A 22,032-nucleotide genomic window follows, 5' to 3' on the forward strand; every position below is an offset into this window, starting at 1 on the left:
TCTTAAAAAAGTATTTATCATAAAGATTTTATATGTACACTAATAAATACACATTAATAAAAATAGAAAACGACCTTAAATTTTAACCTACTGTGTAATCAAGTAAAGGGGCACATTGCCAAGAGAATTAAGACAGACTGAATTAAGACAGACAATTTCTATAGGAATAAGACTCCTAAGATTAGTACCATGAAAGATGGCTAGGAAGTAATTATATACCCAGACTAGTTTTCAGCTAGACTGTCTAGAGCTTTCTTTCCACAAATATTAACTGTTTTTAACCTGTTATTAGGGATTTTTGTGTTCAGTGGCCAAATACATTTGATAAACAGAATAAATGAAATCTTAAAATGAATAAATAAAACATCAGGCCATCTCATACTATGTAATTTGCAAATAGGAACTAATTATGACCTTGGAATACTCATTTGGGTAGAACACCACACTGATCTAGAAAAATCTGTATCTCATTCACCTGAGAGGAGGCATAAATTTGTAACATCTACCCTGAAAATACCTGTGTTTGGCATACATATAAGTTGTTGGCCCCCAAACACTGGCAAAATCGAACGAACAGTCTAAGAATACAGACTTGACTATTGCCAATCATGAAAACAGAATTAACAATTACAACATAAATCACAACATACCCTAAGTTTTTGGTAATTTTGTTAAGAAGCTCTGGCTTTTGCTTTTTAACCATATCCATGACAGCGTTATATACATCACATATTTTCACACCTAATAAAAACACAAAAAGGGGACATTAAAGTACCTTTCAGAGTAAGCAAACAAAAAGCACTGTTTAATCAAATTATTTTCACTTATGAAATTCCTTGAAGCAGTGTTACTTTTTTTTTTCTTTTGCCAGTTCTGGGGCTTGAATTCAGGGCCTAGGCTTGAGCTTTTGCTCAAAGCTCGTATTCTACCACTTGAGCTACAGCGCCACTTCTAGCCTTTTCTGTTTATGTGGTACTGAGGAATCAAACCCAGGGCTTCATGCCTACTAAGCAATGTTTCTTTCCCTCCTTTCTTTCTTGCCAGTCCTGGGGCTTGAACTTGGGGCCTGGGCACTGTCTCTGAGCTTCTTTTGCTTAAGGCTAGCACTCTACCAATTGAGCCACAGCTACAGCACCACTTCTGGCCTTTTCTGTTTATGTGGTACTGAGGAATTGAACCCAGGGCTTCATGCATGCTAGGCAAGCACTCTACAACTAAACCACATTCCCAGCCCAAAGCAGTGTTTCTTAAAGTATGGACTAAGAACGTACAGTATCAGGTATGGGGACCAGGGACTGGTATTTTTAAACAACCCACCTAGTTTTAGTAAATCGTAATTATTTTGAGAATCACTGATTCAGGACTGTTGAATACCACTTTGTCTTAGTGAAGAAGTTTATGAATGGCAAGGTGAGATGGCTTCAAGACTATTAACTCTTGCTACTTGGGAGGTTAAGATCTGGGGATCTCAACTGAAAGCCAGCATGGGCATTAAAAAAAAATTCTTGAAACTCTACTTCAAATAAAGGCTGGAAGCTGTGCCATATGCCCATTATCACCAGTGAAGAGGGGAAGCACAAGTAGGAAGGTCAGGGTCAGCCAGGGAACATAAAATGAGACTCTACCTTGAAAATAATGTCAGTACAGGCTGGAGGTGTGGCTCAGAAGGAAGAAGTGAGACAGAGGCTATGATTACAGCTCATGCCCATAATCATAGCTACTCAGGATTCGGCCATCCCAGGCAGACAAATCTGAGACAATAGGCAAGAAAACTGATCAAGAGTATGAGGCCTTGAGTCGAAACTCCAATACTGGCATGTGCACATGCATACCCCATACACACATACATGTTAATAAATGGAATACTTAAAACTATGTATGGGAAGAAATGTTATCTAAGAAAATGTATTTCTTATGGAACTGTAATTCCTTTGTTCAACTTTGTAATAGAAAAGAAGGAAAACAAAGTATTTCTTTTCGTTACATCATACCATCTTTTGGGCTCTCTGCTAGAAAAGTAGGATCAAGCCCTAAAAATGCCTTTTAAACTGTACTATTCTAGTATTTTAAATGTAGTCAGATGTTGATATAAGTCTGAATGTATGGATACTCAGTAGTGGCCAGGCTTTAACGGAGCTTTTTTAAAAAATGATTATTACTCTACAGTCCCTTTCTAGAGAATAATGAAGAAAAACAATTTGGGGGGTGGGGGGGAGGGCTTGAACTCAGGGCCTGGGCCCTGATGACTGAGCTGTTGTGCTAAAGACTTCAACTTTAACACTTGATCCACACCTCCACTTCTGGCTTTTTTGGTAGTTAACTGGAGATAAGAATTCTACTTTCCTGCTGGGCCTGGCCAGGCCTCAAACTGTGATCCTCAGATCTTAGCCTCCTCAGCAGCTAGGATTACAGGCATGGTGCCTGGCAATGGAGAAGCTAACTTAAAAAAAAAAAAAAAAAAAAAGGGTTCCTAGGTCAGTACCAGTGGATCATGCTTGTAATTCCAGCTACTCAAGAGGCTGAGATCTCAGGATCGTAGTCTGAAGCCAGCCTGGGCAGCAAAGTCCATGTAACTCTTATCTCCAATTAACTACCAGAAAACTGCAAGTGGTGTTGTGGCTCAAAGTGGTAGAGTGCTAGCCTTGAGTGAAAAAGCTCAGGGACAGTGCTCAAGCCAGGTTCAGGCCCCAATGACTGACAAAATAAAAGTAAAAACGGTTTTAGGTATCCCAATAGCAAGAGAAGCAAGAGAATTTTTTTTTTTTTTACTTATTTCTTTTATTAAAATGGGGATAGTGGATGTCTCTGTAACTTTCTTCAGATGACTGCAAACATGAAAAGGCTGTTGCTACTTTCAATCCATTCATCTATTATATATCTATAAATATATACATACCCACATAATTTGTATTTTTGGAAACTAGCTATGCTGTCAACTATGGAAAATAAACCCCCAATTTACAGTGCTGAGTTGGCATAGTATAGAAATGAATACGCACACTGGTCTAGAAGTGTATTTTCCCCACTTGTACAGGGTAAACCATATTGAACTGTAAGGTCATACCTATATGGGCTTGATTATGGAATTGATATTTCTGAATGAGAAAGTTGTAAGTATACTAAAATTATTACACATTTTGAAAAAAGGACCCTCATGGTATGCTTTTTCATTAATTTCTTTTTTGTTTTGTTTGTTTTTTTGCCAGTCCTGGGCCTTGGACTCAGGACCTGAGCACTGTCCCTGGCTTCTTTTTGCTCAAGGCTAGCACTCTGCCACTTGAGCCACAGCACCACCTCTGGCCATTTTCTATATATGTGGTGCTGGGGAATCGAACCCAGGGCTTCATGTGTATGAAGCAAGCACTCTTGCCACTAGGCCATATTCCCAGCCCTTTTTCATTCATTTCTAAATGCAAATTAATGTTAGAAGAACTCTAGTCATAGTTTGGTATGTTGGTGCAAGCCTGCAATTCCATCACAAGATGCTACAACAGGATGATCTCAAATTTGAGGCCATCCTGAGCTATAGAGAAAGACTAGGTTTCAAAAACCAACTCTTGTGTTGATTTTACAGGAGACTATACCAAATATGAGGCCTCAGAGGGATCTTTACTCTCATTACTATCTATAACTATAATTGTCAATACGATATGTTTGCTTTGTTGGTACTGGGATTTGAACCTTGTTATAAATGGCTAAGATGTGGTCTTACTAAGTTTTTGTTTGGCCTAGCCTTGAGTCATGATCCAATCTCTGCCTCCTGAATAGTTGGAGTGATAGGTGTGAGCTACAGTGCACTGCCTTCAGCTTTCAACAAGACTTTTAAATAAATTATGGAAGAATGGTATTAAGAATCTATTAGAAAATCATTTAAAGGTGGTAAACATAAAGTATGACTTAGCCAGCCTGGGCTGGTAATGTCCAAGGCAAAACAGTAGTCAGGTACTTCCCTTTTACTTAATCACATGTCTGAATAGTAGGGATTGAACTCAAAGCCCAAGTGCTCTAGTTCTTTTTTTTTTTTTGCCAGTCCTGGGCCTTGGACTCAGGGCCTGAGCACTGTCCCTGGCTTCTTTTTGCTCAAAGCTAGCACACTGCCACTTGAGCCACAGCGCCACTTCTGGCCATTTTCTGTATATGTGGTGCTGGGGAATTGAACCCAGGGCCTCATGTATATGAGGCAAGCACTCTTGCCACTAGGCCATATTCCCAGCCCCTCAAGTGCTCTAGTTCTAAACCTGCATGTCTAGACTTTTTATTTGCTTCTTTTTTTGACAGGGTCTCATTAACTTTGCCAGGGCTGGCCTCAAACTCAGGACTCTCCTGCGGGGCTTCATTATTCTTTTCTTTTCTTTTTTGGCTTGTTGGTTTTTGTTGTAGTTACTTACTAGCTTAAAAGTGCTATTTATTCTATTCTCTCACTAAGATTCTTGGTATTTTTGGTATCCACTCAATGAAGGATTAACCTCATACAGTCTGCTGGTAGACAGTAGTACTCAGACCTTCACAAAGGAGGTTACTAAAGCCAAGAGGTTTTATGAAGATCTGGAAACAGAAGCCTAACGTATCAGAAGTGTTTGTAAATATCAATGTAAACCACAATGATAACTACTTTCTGAAAGAAAAGTAGATTCAAGAGCTAAATGACAGGGTGATTCCAAGTTAGTATAAACATACTTTATCTTTTGTGGAAGACGCTCCAGGCTATAGTCTCCTATCAACAATAAATGTTTTTCTGCTTTGTTTTTTGATGCCAGTCTTATGGCTTGAATTCAGGACCTGTGTGCTGTTGCTGAGCTTTTTAGCTCCATACTAGTATACTACCACGTGAACAATAGCTCTACTTCTAGATTTTTGATGATTAATTGGAGATAACCTGCCCAGGCTGGCTTCAAACCACAATCCTCACATTCCAGCCTCCTGAGTATCTAGGATTACAGGTGTGAGCTACTGCTGCCATGTTAAAATTTCAAACCTTTCCTAAGGTACCTTACCATGTCTTAATTCCTTTAACAGTTCCTCTTGAAGCTGGAGCAAAAAGTTGTAATTTTCTTGGACTTCCTGAGAAGGGTCAACCATCAAGGTGCGAACAAGGTTGGAGCAATAAGATTTGAAACGAATACCCATGGCACAAGTGATGGCCCCAAAATGCATATGGTTCTTGTCACTAGAAAGCAAAAGAAAGCATTTTATTATCAAAACTAGCAAAGTACATCTGTCAAACAAAACCCATCAATGACTATCACTTTCCTTGCTGTGTTTGAATAAAGATTACATCTTTTAGAATAAAAGTTCAAGAAGTTGAACTTCTAAATTTGCAAAATGACATACTGACCTATACTCTGGGTCTCACAGTGGGGTCTTCTATAACCTGTACATTATAATTAATTGTAATTAATTAACTGTAATCAATTAATTATAATTATTCAGAGGAGCAGTATCCTTCATAGGGCATGTAAAAGCTATGCTAGGGATTAAACCTAGGACTTTGTGCATGCTGGACAGTGCTCTGCTCATCTTGGTATATCTAATGTCATGTTAGTTTTTTCAGCAACTACTATTATTTTCCAGCATTTAAAATAATTTGGAAAATACAAAATAAACATTTACAGAAAAAGAAAAATATAGAAGACTACTGGTTACTCTGCCTCTTAATCTTGTTAATTTTTATTTTTTTAATATTATAAAGGTCAATACAGAGGGGTTACAGTTTAACAAGTCAGGTAATGGGTACATTTCATTTTGGACAATGCTATCCCTTCACTCTCTTCCAATTTTTTCCCTCCTGTTGCCAACCACAAGTTGTATAGTTCATTTCAACATAGTGTTTAGTGAGTACCATTCTTGTTAATTTATAAAGTCAAAGAAAAACTAGGCTCAAAGTCAAAATGGTCTGGTTGTTATTGTTTGAAGTTCTCATACCTCACCACACTGAATTTGAGATTATAGGTGCCACCACTCTGAATGATAGGAGGGTAACACATTTCCACAGTAGAAGGGTCTGCCCCAGCTAGGTATTTTTTCTCTTCAATGGCCTTTTCCACAGACTCAGCCAGTTTGCTATGCCGAACTTTCTGTAAGAGTACCCAGAAAAAAAAAAAAAAAAACATTTGCTAGAGAGTGACAAGAAGTGTTAAGTATTTATAAGTATTTATTATTTTAAGACAACATACATTTTATAGTTTATGAACCATAAAATACAAAGTGAATTGTAGAATAAGTGGAACTCAGATGCTCCAAGGACTCCCAAGTAAAATAATAGGTAACCTCAATAAATTGCAGTGTATGTTTATTTCGGTATTTACTACCAATTTAAGTGTTAAAATCTTAATTTCAAAGGAAGCTGAATACCCATCAAGAAATGTAGAGGGATTTATTATTGCATTATAAAGAAAAGAACATCTTCCCTTTCTACTCACCTCATCTGCATCAACTATCTCCATGACTCTCTCCTTGAAGAATTTGTTGAAGACCTCAGAGGTAATGCTGGCTGCCTTCTTCATCAGGTTGAGCTCCCCGTCCTCCTTCACAGCGATAGTGTACGCCACAACCGCGCTGATATCCACCTATAGTCAAAGGACAGGACTTCCTAATATGCAAATACTATTGCCAAGGAGGCACATCTCTTCCACTTCTGAATATTATGTGATGCTATTCATTTGTTTAGCATACATCATCATTAGTTTGCAGAGGTTCAAATAGTCTCTTTCTGAATAAACTAAAATAGCTCTGCCAAGTAACGAATGTCCACTAAAAGGCTATTAAGCTAATAATGCCTCTTAACATGTGCATTTCCATCTCTGAACAGGTTTTTGTATAGGTTGAAGAAAGAAGATACACAGGCAGAGAATATTTTTTTGGTCATGAATTTTTCTCAGCTTCCAATTTTAGTGTTTGGACTACCTTTTTGGGGGGAGAAGGTGGTCAGCCATGGGGCTTGAACTCAGGGCTTGTGGGTGCTATCCCTGCTAGCTATCATTTGAGCCTCAGTACCACTTCCAACTTTCTGGTGCTTAATTGGAGACAAGAGTCTCACAGACTTTCCTGCCTGGTCTGGCTTTGAACTGCCTGCCATCCTCAGATCTCAGCCTCTTGAGTAGCTAGGATTACAGGTGTCAGCCACCAGCACCCAGATTTGGACTATTTACCTTGCCCTCCACCCCCACTTCTACCTCCAGTTCATCCTGGGGCTTGAACTCAGGGCCTAGGCCCTAACCCTGAGCCTCTTTTGTGTTCAAGACTAGAGCTCTGTCACGTGAGTCATTGTGCCACTTTGGGCTTTTTCTGAGTAGTTTATTGGAAATGAGAGTTCCATGAATTTTCCTGCCTGGTCTGGCTTTGAACTGCAATCCTCAGATCTCAGTCTCCCAAGTAGCTAGGATTATAGGCGTGAGCCACTGCTGCCCAGCGTTGAACTTCTAAAGACCTCATTTTCAGACCAAAAGTTGTGTAGTCAAAAGGGATAAAAAAAAACCAAAAACCCAAATGTGAATACTTTTTGGCAAAACAAAAATCCTGTGCTGTTGGTTGGGGAAACACGCACAACTTTGTCTTCACTCCCAGCATGCTGCTTTCTAGTTGAATTCTTACTTTATCAAAGCCCTCTTTGCTCAGGCAATCATTCCAGCTTTTCATGAATTCTCCAGGGAACTTGTCTTTGCTGAACACTCCAATCTTCTTGCCATTCTTACTTTCTTTAATGGCTTCAATCATTTTGTCAAAGTTGCTCTTATTGCTTTCATTCTATCAACGCCATGGAGAAGAAAGTTAGTTTTAGAACTAGATGTCTCTATTCTATCTATAAACACATAAAGAACATTCTAAACAATAGAAAGAATGAATTCACTAAACCCCATCTACTTTTTTTTGGGGGGGGAGGGAGGGGAAGGGAGGCTTTTTGGGCCTTGAACTTGGCCTGGGCACTGTTCCTGAGCTTTTGTGCTTAAAGCTAGTGGCTCTACCACTTTGAGCCATATTGCCATTTTTGGCTTTTTAGTAGTTAATTTGAGATAAGGAAAAGTCTCATGGACTTTCCTGCCCAGGCTGGCTCTGAACAGCAATCCTTAGATCCCAGTCTCCTGAGTAGCGAGGCTTAAAAGTGTAAGCCAGTAATGCCCAGCTCCCCATCTACTTTTTTTGTTAGATAATAACAAATCATATTTTCATAATACATATTTCTTCAGAAATCTTTATGTATTTATGAAAAAGTATCGTTAGTTGACAAGATCATTCTTTTTCTTTAGAAAAAGGCTAAGAGAGTCCAACACAAATGTGAACAAAATTCTGAGAGAAAAAAATTCCCTATTTTAAAGGTGGGCTGTATGTCAAAAAAAGATCCCATGTGAAACACCAGAAATGAAGTATGTCTTAGCTTTTCTTTAGGCCATTGAAGGCTTCTGATCTAATTATGTTAACTAAATGAAGACAAATTAATAGTGGCCCTGAGAACAGTTAGGTAAATTTAGTTTTTCAAAGCCCATTTGTTTTGCTGTAAAACTGAGTTACTGAATTTTTTTCTTCCTAACCAACAAGGAATATGTAACAGAAGTTTGTAACTACAAGAACAGAGAGCTAGCTACTCCTTTCCCTTTCAACTTTTAAACTCCTATAAGGCATTTCAGGATTTTTTTTTTTCTTTTTAAACTAGTATTTTCTTTACCTTGGCGGTACTGGGGAACTCAGGTTTTTTTTTGTTTTGTTTTGTTTTTTGCCAGTCCTGGGACTTGGACTCAGGGCCTGAGCACTGTCCCTGGCTTCTTTTTGCTCAAGGCTAGAACTCTGCCACTTGAGCCACAGCGCCACTTCTGGCCATTTCTATATATATGGTGCTGAGGAATTGAACCCAGGGCTTCATGTATAGGAGGCAAGCACTCTTGCCACTAGGCCATACTCCCAGCCCCTGGAACTCAGGGTTTATTAAACCACATTCACAACCTATTTTGCTTTTAGTTATTTTTCAGACAGGCTATTGATAATGTCTTTGCCTAAGGGAAACATCCTGGGACCACAGGTGTATCCCATCATCCCTAGTTTTGTAAAAAAGTATTTCTGGTGGCACTGATGTTTGAACTCAGGGCCCTGTACTGGCTCGGCAGGCACTCTAACACTTGGTCTTTTTTCCTGGGCTGGCCTAGACTGTGATCCTCGTTTTTATATATCCTCTATAGCTGGGATAACAGACTCGCAGCATCTCACTCAGCTTTAGTTGAGATAGGGTCTTGTGAACTTTCTGTACTGAGTGGCTTGAAATTGTTCCTCTTAATCTCTGCTTCTTGAATAATTAGGATTACAGGTCTGAGCCACTGTACCCAGCCATAGGTTCATCATTTTTAAATACTCTTTCACATTCATGACACATTGCTGTAAGTTCTGACCTTTTCTCTTATGAGTAGAGTTATGGCAGGGGCTCCATTAGCATTTTCATTGCCCTTAGTGTTGGCAATCTGTTTCAAAAACTCCACTTTTTTCTTGCTTGCCATAAAGATGATTTTGTCATCACAGAAGATCATGATAGTATCAGTTAGCTCGTAACCAAAGAGCCATGTCTAGGGGAAAAGACAACAGTAATAACAATATGTGTAGGTAAAAAAAAAAAGAAAAAATAGCAGTCACATAGAAGCATTTATAGACAAATAAGGTACCTAGGATTAACCTTAAAATCTGGGATGGGGCAGCTTCAATATGCAAATAAAACAAGCTGGGTCAGAATATGACAATTTATTCAAGTGACTAATGAGTACATGGAAGTTCAATACATTGTCTGCTTTATGTATGAAATATTCCATGATAACAACTGTCAAATCATTCGGATAGCTTGTTTCTATTTTTACTTTTTTTCTGATGCTGGGGAATCAAACGCAAGGCCCTTGCAAACTGAGCCACATACCAGCTCCTAGACAATTTGTGTTTATAGCACCTCTATCATTGTTTAATAATACAACAGGTACAAAAATACCCTCAAGAACTATGACTTCTACCTCCTTAAAGGTAACTTCTCCCTTCTCCTTCAAAAAAGGCTTGACATTCTTAGCTGGGTATAATGCTCAACAAGGCTTTATTTACCATCTTTTCTTATATCTATGTGTGGCCCTAGGATTCAATTTTGGCAGGCAAGTGGAAGTATTATGTAGGACTTCAAGCACATTGCCTTTAAAAAAGGATAACTGTAACCCTTCTGTACATCACCTTTATAATAATTTTTTTTTAAAGTAAGGATGCTCATCTTCTTTCTTTTTTGCAAAATTTTCACTTAGATACACACGGAACAGAGATCTTGGGAAAAGGCCAGGTCCCTGAAGACTACATAAAAAAGAAGTATTTTGCTTAACTTACTGTTACTTAGGTTTTTATATCAGTTAACTATTTCCTTTTTTTCTTTATGTTCTAAATCAATGCTAAGTCCAAGAGAACTTTATTGAGTGATAAAATAACCTGTGTCTGTTCTAATATGGTAGTCATTGCTAAAGTACCTAAAACAAAGATGCTGGGATTATAATTTCTTATTATTTTAATTTTATTTTTGTGGTGTTGGGGATCAAATCTAGGATCTCCAAATGCTAAGGACATCTGACAATTAGTTACATATGCAGACCCAGGGAATTTTTTTTTTTCTTTTTGGACTGATCCTAGGGTTTGAACTCAGGGCCTGGTTGCTGTCCCTAAGCTTCTTTTTGCTCATGGCTAGTGTTCTACCACTTGAGCCATAGCTCCACTTTTTTTTTTTTTTTTGTAATTTACTAGAGGTAAGAGTCTCATGGACTTTCCTGCCCAGGCTGACTTCAAATCCACATCCTCAGCCTCCTGGGTAGCTAGGATTACAAGTGTGAGCCACTGGTGCCTGGCCAGTAATTACAATCTTAATGTAGCTACAATACTAAATAGTGCCATAGATGATTCAACGATATTAAAAGATAAAAACTGCAAACCTCTCACCTGTAAGGCAGTGGACTTGGCATAAACAATTTCTTCATCAACACCCACTGATACAACAATGGCATCAACATTGGCGTATTCATCTTCTCCTTTCTGAAAAAGAACAGGTAGTCATTTTTCTTTTCATACTAGCAAAACAGAAATAATAACTTCAGATATCAACTCATGATATGCCTCTTTTTTAAAAACTTGAAACTTTAGGTTTTATGTAGCACACATCTGCTTGAAAACCTTAAAGCTATGGGGCTGGGAATATGGCCTAGTGGCAAGAGTGCCTGCCTCATATACATGAGGCCCTGGGTTCGATTCCCCAGCACCACATATACAGAAAATGGCCAGAAGTGGCGCTGTGGCTCAAGTGGCAGAGTGCTTGCTAGCCTTGAGCAAAAAGAAGCCAGGGACAGTGCTCAGGCCCTGAGTCCAAGCCCCAGGACTGGCAAAAAAAAAAAAAAAAAAAAAAAACCTTAAAGCTATTAACTACTTTTTGGTAATTTGATTAAGATAAAATCACATATAATAAAATCCAACCATTTAAAGATAGAAAAAAATGTTCAGACTATTCAATTATGAAACCCATCACCACGACCTAATTTTACACCTTTTCATCTTCCTAAAGAAACCCTGTACCCCTTAGCAATCATTCTTCACTTCTTCCTGCCTCTCTCTAGCTTTCAGCAACCAGTAATTTAATCTGGTTTAGTTTCTATGGATTTGCCTACTGTGGACATTCTATGTACTATGTACAGCCTTTGTGCCTGACTTCTTTCATTTAACATGTTTTCAAAGTTTGTCTAGTCACTAGGATTTACATATACATTTGCAAGAGCTTATAGTACATAGATCCCTCCACTGATTTCCATTAAGATACACTTTTTCCTTTAGGTTGATTAACAAGTTACTATTAGTTATTTAAAAAAAAATTTTTTTTTTTTGTTTCTGTTGCCAGTCCTGGGGCGTGGACTTGGGGCCTGAGCACTGTCCCTGGCTTCTTTTTGCTCAAGGCTAGCACTCTTAAGCCACAGCGCCAATTCTAGCTTTTTTCCATATATGTGGTGCTGAGGAATAGAACCCCGGGCTTCATGTATACAAGGCGAGCACTTTACCACTAGGCCATATTCTCAGCCCCAGTTTTTATTGACATAAAGCAACTGCAGTTAAAATTGCTAGCACCTTAGTATGAATCAAAGTGGTTGTATCACACTACTATACTACCACATTCAGAATAAACAGAAAGCTAGTTCACTTTAATATTCTATAAAAGATGAAATGACAAGTATGAAGTACTTCTGTTGTCTAAAAAGCAAGCATTTGTTAGATACTGAGTAGTAAGCTGAATTCAAATGAGTTGGGGAACTGGCACCTATTTACTTAAAGATGAGTGAAGTGAGCCAAGTCACTCAGACAAAAACTCAAGTGTGTTCACCAACAGTGAAGTCCACATTGTTTTTTTGTTTTGTTTTGTTTCTTGCAGTTTTGTGACACTCTTACCCATCCCTTCTCTCACTCTTAATTGTGTAGGATATACATTGAATTGTTGGCTGTATTCCCCCCTTCCTCTCTTCATTGTCTACCCTGGTGTTTATTTTGTCGAGCTTTGACTCTGCTTTTCTAAAGAATTATACTATTTGAGCTCTCCCTTGAATCTATTACATTAATAATTTGGATACGCGTGTGTACCACTCAATGTATTTTCTTATAAGTTAAACCTAGCTTTCAACTATAAGGGAAAACATGCATCCTTTTTCTCTCTGGGCCTGATTTACTTCACTTACCATTCCTTTACAAATGGTACAATATTTTTCTTTCTAATGGATGAATAAAATTCTTCCATTGTGTGTATATATAACAGTTTCTTGATCTATCCATCAGGGCATCAAGGCATCTGGGCTGATTCTATACCTTGGCTATGGTGAATAGTGCTGCAATGAACATGGTTGTGCTGGTGGCTCTACTCTATCCCGATTTAAAAACAATTAAAAAAACAAAGAACAAAATCCAAGGTCTTGTTCTATAGCCCAAGCCAGCCTCAAACTCAAGATCCTACTGCCTCACCCCCGCCAAGTGCCACTATGCCTATTATTCCAGCACTCTGGAGGGTGAGAAGGGAGGATTTTGACTGCATGGCAAGCCTGTGCTACATGAGTGAAACTCTGTGTGTGTGTGTGTGTGTGTGTGTGTGTGTGTGTGTGTGCGTGCGGCCAGTTCTGGGGCTTGAACTCAGGGCCTAAGCACTATACCCCTGAGCCGTAACTCCACTTCTGGCTTTTTCTGTATACCTGGTGCTGAGAATTGAACCCAGGGCTTCACACATGCTAGGCAAGTACTCTACTGCTAGGCAACATTCCCAGCCTGAGACCCTATCTTAAAAACAACAAAAACCAATCTATGGGTAGGATGAAGACATGGCTCAAATGGTGAAAATCACCCTTGAGTAACCAAGCCAAGAGCAAGTGAGGCCCCTGAGTTTAAACCCCAGTTCCAGAATTAAAATAAACAAACCTGGGCATGAGTGCTCACAACTGTAATCCTAGCTACTCAGGAGGCTGAGATTTGAAGGATCACAGTTCAAAGCCAGCTCTGGCAGAAAAGTATGTAAAACTCCATGTGCAATTAACCAACAAAATGCCAAACTAGATGTGTAGCTCAACTGTTGAAGTGTCATCTCTTTACAAGAAAGATGAGTGTGTATATGAGACCAAAACTCAAGCACTGGTATATGCAATAAAAGATATATACATACATTCAAACATTCAATAACGGAGAAAAATGTTACACATTTTTCAATTTTCTTTTGATTTACTTAATTACATCAAGAATGTATATGCTTGGTGTTAGTGCTTGCTTTGATACACAGCCGTACCTTCACTATATTTTTAACAACTATTTTCATTTTTGGCATTTTTCAATTGTATTGATGGAAATCACTTATTACAGTATTTAGACTTAGTAGAGCTCAATGGTTTTTTGGAAGATGAAAGAGAATGGAAAGGAGTAAATAAGTAAAGAGTTGGGATAACACTCTAAGTGACCACCATCAACCCTCACTGGGGTATTGAGAAGTACAAATGTCTCATAGTGTCTCCCTGGACTTAGAACTCAGGACCACTAAGTATCAGGGAAGGGGAATGGAGCATATGTATGTGAGTATGTATGTGGACAAGATCAGGGCTGAAAAGTATATTTTTGTAGCAAAGTCAAGAGATGTAGTTCCAGTTTCCAGAAGCTCTAAGACAAACCCTAAATCCCTTTGCTAAAGACTTTAACCTTCCTTAAAAATCTGTAAAGAAGGGCTGGGGATATGTATGGCCTAGTGGCAATACATGAAGCCCTGGGTTCAATTCCCCAGCACCACATATACAGAAACCAGCCAGAAGTGGAGCTGTGGCTCAAGTGGCAGAGTGCTAGCCTTGAGCAAAAAGAAGCCAGGGACAGTGCAAAGGCCCTGAGTCCAAGGCCCAGGACTGGCAAAAAAAAAAAAAAAAAAAAAAAAATCTGTAAAGAAGCTAGGCACTGGTGGCTCATGCCTGTAATTCTAGCTACTACTCAAGAGGCTGAGATCTGAGGGAGTTCATGGTTCAAAGCTAGGCCAGGCAGTTTGCTGCCTGTCCATAAGACTCTTATTTCCAATTAACCACTAGAAAATCTAGTGAAGCTATGGCTCAAAGTAGTAGAGTGGTAGCTATGAGCACAAAAAATGCTGAGCTCAAGCCCCATTTCTGACCACCCCCCCAAAAGGGGGAGGCTCAGAAATGCTCCAGATTCAGAAGCCCTGTCCAGCAGAAGGAATGTACTAAATATGAGGGAGTTAAACAAAAGTCTGCATTCTGAACAACAATAATTAGGAACAAATGATAAAATGAGACAAAGGTAAGAAATGGAGTTTTCCACTTAGATGCTAACAATGGGGTCCTCCAGGAAATAAGTTTAGTCCATATAACCTAACATCTTCCAGGGGGCTGGGCATATGGCCTAGTGGCGACAGCTTGACTCGTACAGATGAGGCCCTGGGTTCAATTCCCCAGCACCACATATACAGAAAATGGCCAGAAGTGGCGCTGTGGCTCAAGTGGCAGAGTGCTAGCCTTGAGCAAAAAGGAAGCCAGGGACAGTGCTCAGGCCCTGCGTCCAAGGCCCAGGACTGGCCAAAAAAAAAAAAAAAAACACAAACTTCCAGTTGTGAAACCCTATCCACACAGTACTTTAGTTTCTTATTACCTTATTATATATACATATATATATATTTTTTTTTTAAATGCCGGCACTGGGGCCTTAACTCGGGGCCTGGGTTCTGCGCCTCAACTCTTTTGCTCAAGGCTAGTGCCACTTGAGCCACAGATCCACTTCTGGCTCCTTGACGGTTAATTGGAGATTAAGTCTCACAAACTTTTCTGCCTGGCCTGCCTTTGAACCATAATCCTCAGATGTAAGCCTCCTGAGTAGCTAGGATTATAAGCATGAGCTACCAGAACCCTATTGTCAATTGTTAGTATAGAAAAGTAGCCAAATCACTTTTTGACTTTTTCTTTGAAACAAATCTCACTATGCAGCACAGGCTGTCTTAAACGTGATTCTTCTACCTCAGGCTTAATTAGTTTGTAGGCATGAACCACCATATCTGGGCCCTGATCACATTCTGATCCCTCCTCACCCTCTAGTACTAGGATTTTCACTCAAAGTCTCAAGCTTGTTAGATAAGATGGTCTATTGCTAAAGACACCTGGCCCTTCCCATTTTGGTTTCTGAGATCTCCAAACAAACCTAAAGGGAACACACAGTAGACAGAACAAAAAAAGTAATTAATATTAAAAGCTTAAAAAAAATACTAAAGGCTTAAAGGATGACAAGAGTTGCTTCAAAATTCTGAGCAGACAATTACATTATTCACTAAAAATATGGATAGATGCTACAGCTTCTGGATCTTGAGTATATCCCCTAAAGGCCTGTGTTGAAGGTTTGCTTTCCAGCTTTAGGAGGAGAAGCAATCTTTAGGAGATGGAAGTCCAGTGGAATGAAGTTAGGTTATTAGGAGAGTGCCCTTGAAGAGGGCCATGCGATGAGCAGTGCCCTTTGCCAAGCTCTCACCACAGGCACAAATGTACTAGAGCCAACCATGAGCCAAAATAAGCCATTCCTCCTTGTAAGTTGTTTATCTCAGTAGTCTGTCAGTCACAGAAAGCCAACTAACACCATAATAATAATTTTATTTTTAAGATATAAAAGTAGAAATTTATATTCTATGCACTCCTTCTTAAGCTGTTGGAGAAAATGCTCTAGGGGAAAAAAATTTAAAAAGAGAACAGGTGCTCAAGGATGACAGAGGACTCAACACTGTAGTTTGCAGCTAAAGAAGCCCGAGAGCAACCTATTCAAAATAAGTAGGAAATGAAAAAAAAAAAAAGCTTAAAGAACAATTAAGCCAGGTGCCAGTGGCTCATGATCTTAGCTATTTAGGAGACTGAGATCTAGAGTAGCAGTTTGAAGTGAGCAGAGGAAGATAAACCTGCGAGACTCTTATGTCCAATTAACCAGCAAAATGACAGAAAGGGACCTGTGCCTCAAGACTGCAAAGCCGGGCTGGGGATATAGCCTAGTGGCAAGAGTGTCTGCCTCGGATACACGAGGCCCTAGGTTCGATTCCCCAGCACCACATATACAGAAAACAGCCAGAAGCGGCGCTGTGGCTCAAGTGGCAGAGTGCTAGCCTTGAGCGGGAAGAAGCCAGGGACAGTGCTCAGGCCCTGAGTCCAAGGCCCACGACTGGCCAAAAAAAAAAAAAAGACTGCAAAGCCAAGAGCATGAGACCCTGAGTTCAAGACCCAGTACTGGCACAAAAAATAAAACAACAACATTAAACACCAAAGAAAACAAAAAAAACTGGCTTGTGTAAGTCAGGTGATGCCCTGGGTTCTACCCTAGCATGATGGGCAAAAGGAAAGGTAGTAATTATTTCATTTGCATCTAAAAGCAAAAAACATTTACAATGCAAATAACTGACAACTGATTTTGATTAAAAAGAACTGTAGATACATATTAAGAAGGATAACAATGTGAAGAAGCTAATAAAGTGTTGCCTGTATGACCTAGGTGGGGTGTTCATTGTAAAATTCTTTTAATTTTTATGCATGAAACTTTTGATAAAAATGTTATAAAAAGGACAAAATGTCAAGTATCAGGAAGTAAATAAGTTGTAGTAAGTGTGATGGAATATTTATAATTCACAAATCAAGAAATGGCAACATGCAGACATTATTTAGAAATATGAAAAGAAGTTCCAGGCACCAGTGCTTCATGACTGTAATTCTAGTTACTCAGGAGGTTGAGAGCTGAGAATCTATGACACTTTTTTTTTTTGGGGGGGGGGGGGTCTGGGGCTTGCACTTAGAGCCTGGGGCCACTGTCCCTGAGTCTCTTTGTGCTCAAGGCTAATGCTCTACCACATAAGCCACAAGCCACAAGGGCACTTCTGGCCTTTTCTAAGTAGTTTATCGGAGAAAAGAGTATCAGACTTTCCTGCTTGGGCTGGCTTCAAACCATGATCCTTGCTCGGATCCTAGCCTTCTGAATAGCTAGGATTACAGGCATGATCCACCCGAGCTCAGCTTCTAGTAAACTCGTATCTCCAATTAACCACCAAAAAGAGTGGAGTGGTAGCTCAAGTTGGCAGAGAGCCTTGAGCACAAAAGCTCAGGGACAGTGTCTTGGCTGAGTTCAAGACCAGGACCAACAAAGAAAAAAAAAGTATGAAAGGAAGAGAGTTAACTGAAAGTGCTTGCCTCAACGTTAAGTAACTTTTTTCGGAAAACTTATGATTTTTAGGGCCAGGTACCATGTTGCAAGTCTATAATCCCAGTAACATGGGAAGCAGAGCTGGGGAAAATCATGATTTCAAGGCAGTCCAAAAGTTAGCACACCTTTAGTTCAAATTATGTACAAGAAATCAAGGAAATCATGAGACACTGGTAAGAATACCAAAAAATAACCAAAGCAAAGGAGGTCTGGGGCATGATTCAATTAATTGCCTGCTTAGCAAGCACAAGAGCCTTGAGTTTAAACGTCAGTACTGAAAAACGAAAAACAACACAATTTAAAAAGATTATGTGTATGTACTTCTTGGTTAAAACTAGTGTGTGTATGTATAAGGGTGTGTGTGTGTGTATGTACTTCTGTGTGTGTATGTACTTCTTGGTTAAAACTAGTGTGTGTGTGTGTGTGTGTGTGTGTGTGTGTGTGTCTTGGAGCATGAACTCAGAGCCTGGGTGCTATTCCTGAGCTCTTGTGCTCAAGGCTAACCACTGAGCCACAGCCCTACTTCCAGCTGTTTTGGGGGGATTTTTTTGAGTTGCAGTTGAATTGGAGTTAAGGGTTTCAAGAACTTTCCCACACAGAGCCCTCAGTTCTCAGCCTTCTGAGTAGCTAGGATTATAGGTATGAACCACTATTGCCTGGCTTAAAACTAATTTTTAAACTGAGAATTAAGTAAAATGTAACACAGAATGTATAAAAGTTTATGTAAGATCTAAATGATAAAAGCTGGGAAAAGGGCTGGGAATATGGCCTAGTGGTAGAGTGCTTGCTTCGTATATATGAAGCCCTGGGTTTGATTCCCCAGCACCACATATATAGAAAAGGCCAGAAGTGGCACTGTGGCTCAAGCGGCAGAGTGCTAGTCTTGAGCAAAAAGAAGCCAGGGACAATGCACAGGCCCTGAGTCCAAGCCCCAGGACTGGCGCCAAAAAAAAAAAAAAAAAAAAAAAAAAGTTGGGAAAATACAGAGCCAAAGAACTACCATCTGTCCTTTGAACCAAATGGGTAATGCCTTTAAAACTTGGGAGTTTGAACTATGGGCCAGGAAGCTGTTTCTAAGCTTTTTTGGTCAAGGTTTGTGATCTACCAATTGAGCTTTTGGCTTTTTTGCTGGTTAGGTAAGTCTCAAGGACTTTCCTGCCAGGGCTGGCTTTGAACCATGATCTTCAGATCTCAGACTCCTGTGTAGCTAGGATTATTGAAATGAGCCTCTGTCACCTGGCTTGAAAAGGGAACTTTTTTTTTTTTTTTTGCCAGTCCTGGGCCTTAGACTCAGGGCCTGAGCACTGTCCCTGGCTTCTTTTTGCTCAAGGCTAGCACTCTGCCACGTGAGCCACAGCGCCACTTCTGGCCGTTTTATATATATATGGTGCTGGGGAATTGATCCCAGGGCTTCATGTATAAGAGGCAAGCTCTCTCGCCACTAGGCCATATTCCTAGCCCTGCAAAGGGAACATTTTTGAAGTTTAGTTATAGGTAGAATGCTCACATAATTTATTACTAAAATTGTAGAAAAGTGTGCCAATAATAACCACACAGGAACAACAGGTGAATAGTTCCTGAAAAGGTAGGTCATTAGGAGCTTAGATGGAAATCTGTTCAAACCAATGGCTACTACATGCCAATGTGAACAGTTGGTAGCAGGATACAAAAAATATATACAAAGTAGATAGTTAAACAGGGACACAGTGTAGCATGTCTGCAGTACCTGCACTCAGAAAACCTAGGCAGGAAAGTAGTTCTAATATACCCTGTACAAAAGACGACCCCCAACTCAAAAACCACTACTATAAAACAAAAAAAAACCCTGAAATGTCTGAACAGAGTTCCAAGGGCCAAAAGGGAGAGAGAATTCACAAATGAGATTGCACCAAACTGTCTTCTGCACAGCAAAGAACAGTTACCAAGCTAAAAAGACAGCTTACAGAATGGGAGATCTTTGCCAGCTCTACAACTGACAAGAGCCTAATATCCAGAGTATTCAAGCAGCTCAAGAACTAAACCCCCAATGAATAAACAAACACTCCAATTAATCAATGGGTAAAGGAGCTTAAAAAGAGACTTCTCAGAAGTAGTAAGAATGGCCAATAAACATATGAGGAAATGCTCAACATTTCTGGCCATAAGGGGAACAAACAAAAAACACCAATATTGAGATTCTATCTCACCCCAGTAAGATGGGCTATCATCAAGAATATGAACAAAAAATGCTGGCAGGGATATGGGAAAAAAGAATCCCATTACATGGCTGTTGGGAGTGTAAAATAGTATAACCACTGTAGAAGATGGTTTAGAGATCCTCAAAACACTATACTTAGAACAACTCCATGTCAGGATACAGCCAGGCACAGCTAGGCACTGGTGGCTCATGCCTGTGATCCTAGCTATTTCCAAAATAAACAGTGAAAACCTGAGCTGAGCAAGCATGAGGCCCTGAGTTCAAATCTGAATGACAGCAAACATAAAAAGTGTGGTAAGTGGAAGTAATTCATGCCTTTCTGAAAGCAATTCAGGAAAAACTTAAAGTGAGAAACCAAGCTAAAATGAAAATCAGCAAATCAACAGTTGAAAGAATTGACACACTATATCTTATGGTTTTCACTAGACAACTTCCTTTTTGAGGTCATACCCACCCATTATCCTAATGCTGATAGCAAAGAACTGCATGAATGAATATACTGGATAACTATAGTAAATTATCTTCAAAACAATGCAATTCTGACACAATAAAATTTTGAGGGATAAAAGGCAGACCTTAGTCAAAGTCCTCCCACAGGATGATGTGCTGAAGGTAAAGGGGGTAGATAGGTCTCATATGATAGATATGCCTAAACATTCTAACTCTTATCTCTCCAAGTGGCTGAAACTCCAGGATGAACTGTAAACTGTTTCCTCCCCTGGATGGCAAAAATTATATTACATAGCTAAAAATAATCACAATTCATAAAGGCTGGATATCTTTGAATAAGGAACCAAGTAAACAGAAAGATATGGGAGAAACTTGCAGCCTACTTTCATAATGCACAACTTTCCCAGCAATTTTCTAAAGCAGAAACAGGTGCAGAAAGCTCTTAGCAGGTCCAACTTTAAAAAACAAAAGGTAGGACTGATATAGACACAAATGTCCCAAAAGAATTTGAAAACAATAAGAGCGTCACTAAGGAGATCTGTTCCATGTGTGGTTGGGGTTGCATTGGGGATCCAAACCAGGGCCTCACACATGCTTGGCAAGAATACTAGCACTGAATTGCACTCCCCAACACACTAGTTTAATTTCTCAATGAATTTTATTTTCTGATCTCTAAAACCTGTGGATAGAAGATATTTAACTGTGGATAGAAGATATTTAAGGGAAAAAGGATGACTTCTATTCTGAATGTAAAAAACACTTCCTCGTTTTACACATTTACATTACATTAGTATTATTTGAGGGAGAGGGTATACTGAAGTAATCCATCATGATACTCATACCAAAGAATGAAAAGGCTGACAGCAAGGAATGAAAAGGCTTAATGTTTTAGACATTTCTACTCAGATAAGCGTGCAATACTGCAGTTGTTTTAGAACATAAGTTATGTCAAATATAATTAAGAAATAGTAAAATATTTTATTTGCTATAGCCTTAAAATGAAATAACTTGAGCTCTGAGTTACTGGCATTGCAAACAACCTCAAAGATATATAATTTCAGGGTTTGTAGGTGAAAGAGAGGGCTTCTGATTATTACTAGTACCTAAAGATGTATTAACCATCAGAAGATATTGGGTGCTAGGGGCTCATCCCTGCTAGTCCTAGCTACTCAGGAGACTGAGATTTGGGGAATGCCAATTTGGACAGAAAAGTCCTTGAGATTTGAATATCCAATTAACCACCAAAAACCCAGAAGTGAATGTGTGGCTCAAGTGGCAGAATGCCATCTTTGAGTGTAAAGCCAAAGCAACTTCTAGGTTGGGGCAAGTGCACGAACGCACACACAAAGATATTAGAAAAAAAAACTTTCTTCTGTATATCATGTTCAAATATAATTGTGATAGTGATGGAAGCCGTAAAGTCTCATGGTAGAAATTAATGAGTAAAAAAATTTCCTAACAAAATTTCCACTCAGGGCTGGGGATGTGGCCAAGTGGCAAGAGTGCTTGCGCCTTGTCTACATGAGGCCCTGGGTTCAATTCCCCAGCACCACATATACAGAAAATGGCCAGAAGTGGCACCGTGGTTCAAGTGGCAGAGTGCTAGCCTTGAGCAAAAAGAAGCCAGGGACAGTGCTCAGGCCCTGAGGACTGGCAAAAACAAAACA

At 39.5% G+C, this 22,032-nt stretch overlaps 1 protein-coding gene across 1 annotated transcript in view; it reads right to left on the reverse strand.

Annotated features, from left to right (window-relative positions):
• Supt16h (SPT16 homolog, facilitates chromatin remodeling subunit) overlaps positions 1–22,032 on the reverse strand; it is a 42,902-nt gene that overhangs the window by 19,584 nt on the left and 1,286 nt on the right. Inside the window, exons 2-8 of the mRNA XM_048355757.1 lie at positions 10,933–11,025; positions 9,375–9,545; positions 7,591–7,743; positions 6,420–6,566; positions 5,923–6,074; positions 4,995–5,167; positions 651–741 (exon numbers count right to left, since the gene is read on the reverse strand). Of these exons, the coding sequence (XP_048211714.1) occupies positions 651–741; positions 4,995–5,167; positions 5,923–6,074; positions 6,420–6,566; positions 7,591–7,743; positions 9,375–9,545; positions 10,933–11,025 (980 nt within the window). The remainder of the gene's footprint in view (positions 1–650; positions 742–4,994; positions 5,168–5,922; positions 6,075–6,419; positions 6,567–7,590; positions 7,744–9,374; positions 9,546–10,932; positions 11,026–22,032) is intronic.

Source organism: Perognathus longimembris, chromosome 10 (assembly GCF_023159225.1).
Source record: "Perognathus longimembris pacificus isolate PPM17 chromosome 10, ASM2315922v1, whole genome shotgun sequence".
Classification (NCBI taxonomy): Eukaryota; Metazoa; Chordata; class Mammalia; order Rodentia; family Heteromyidae; genus Perognathus; species Perognathus longimembris.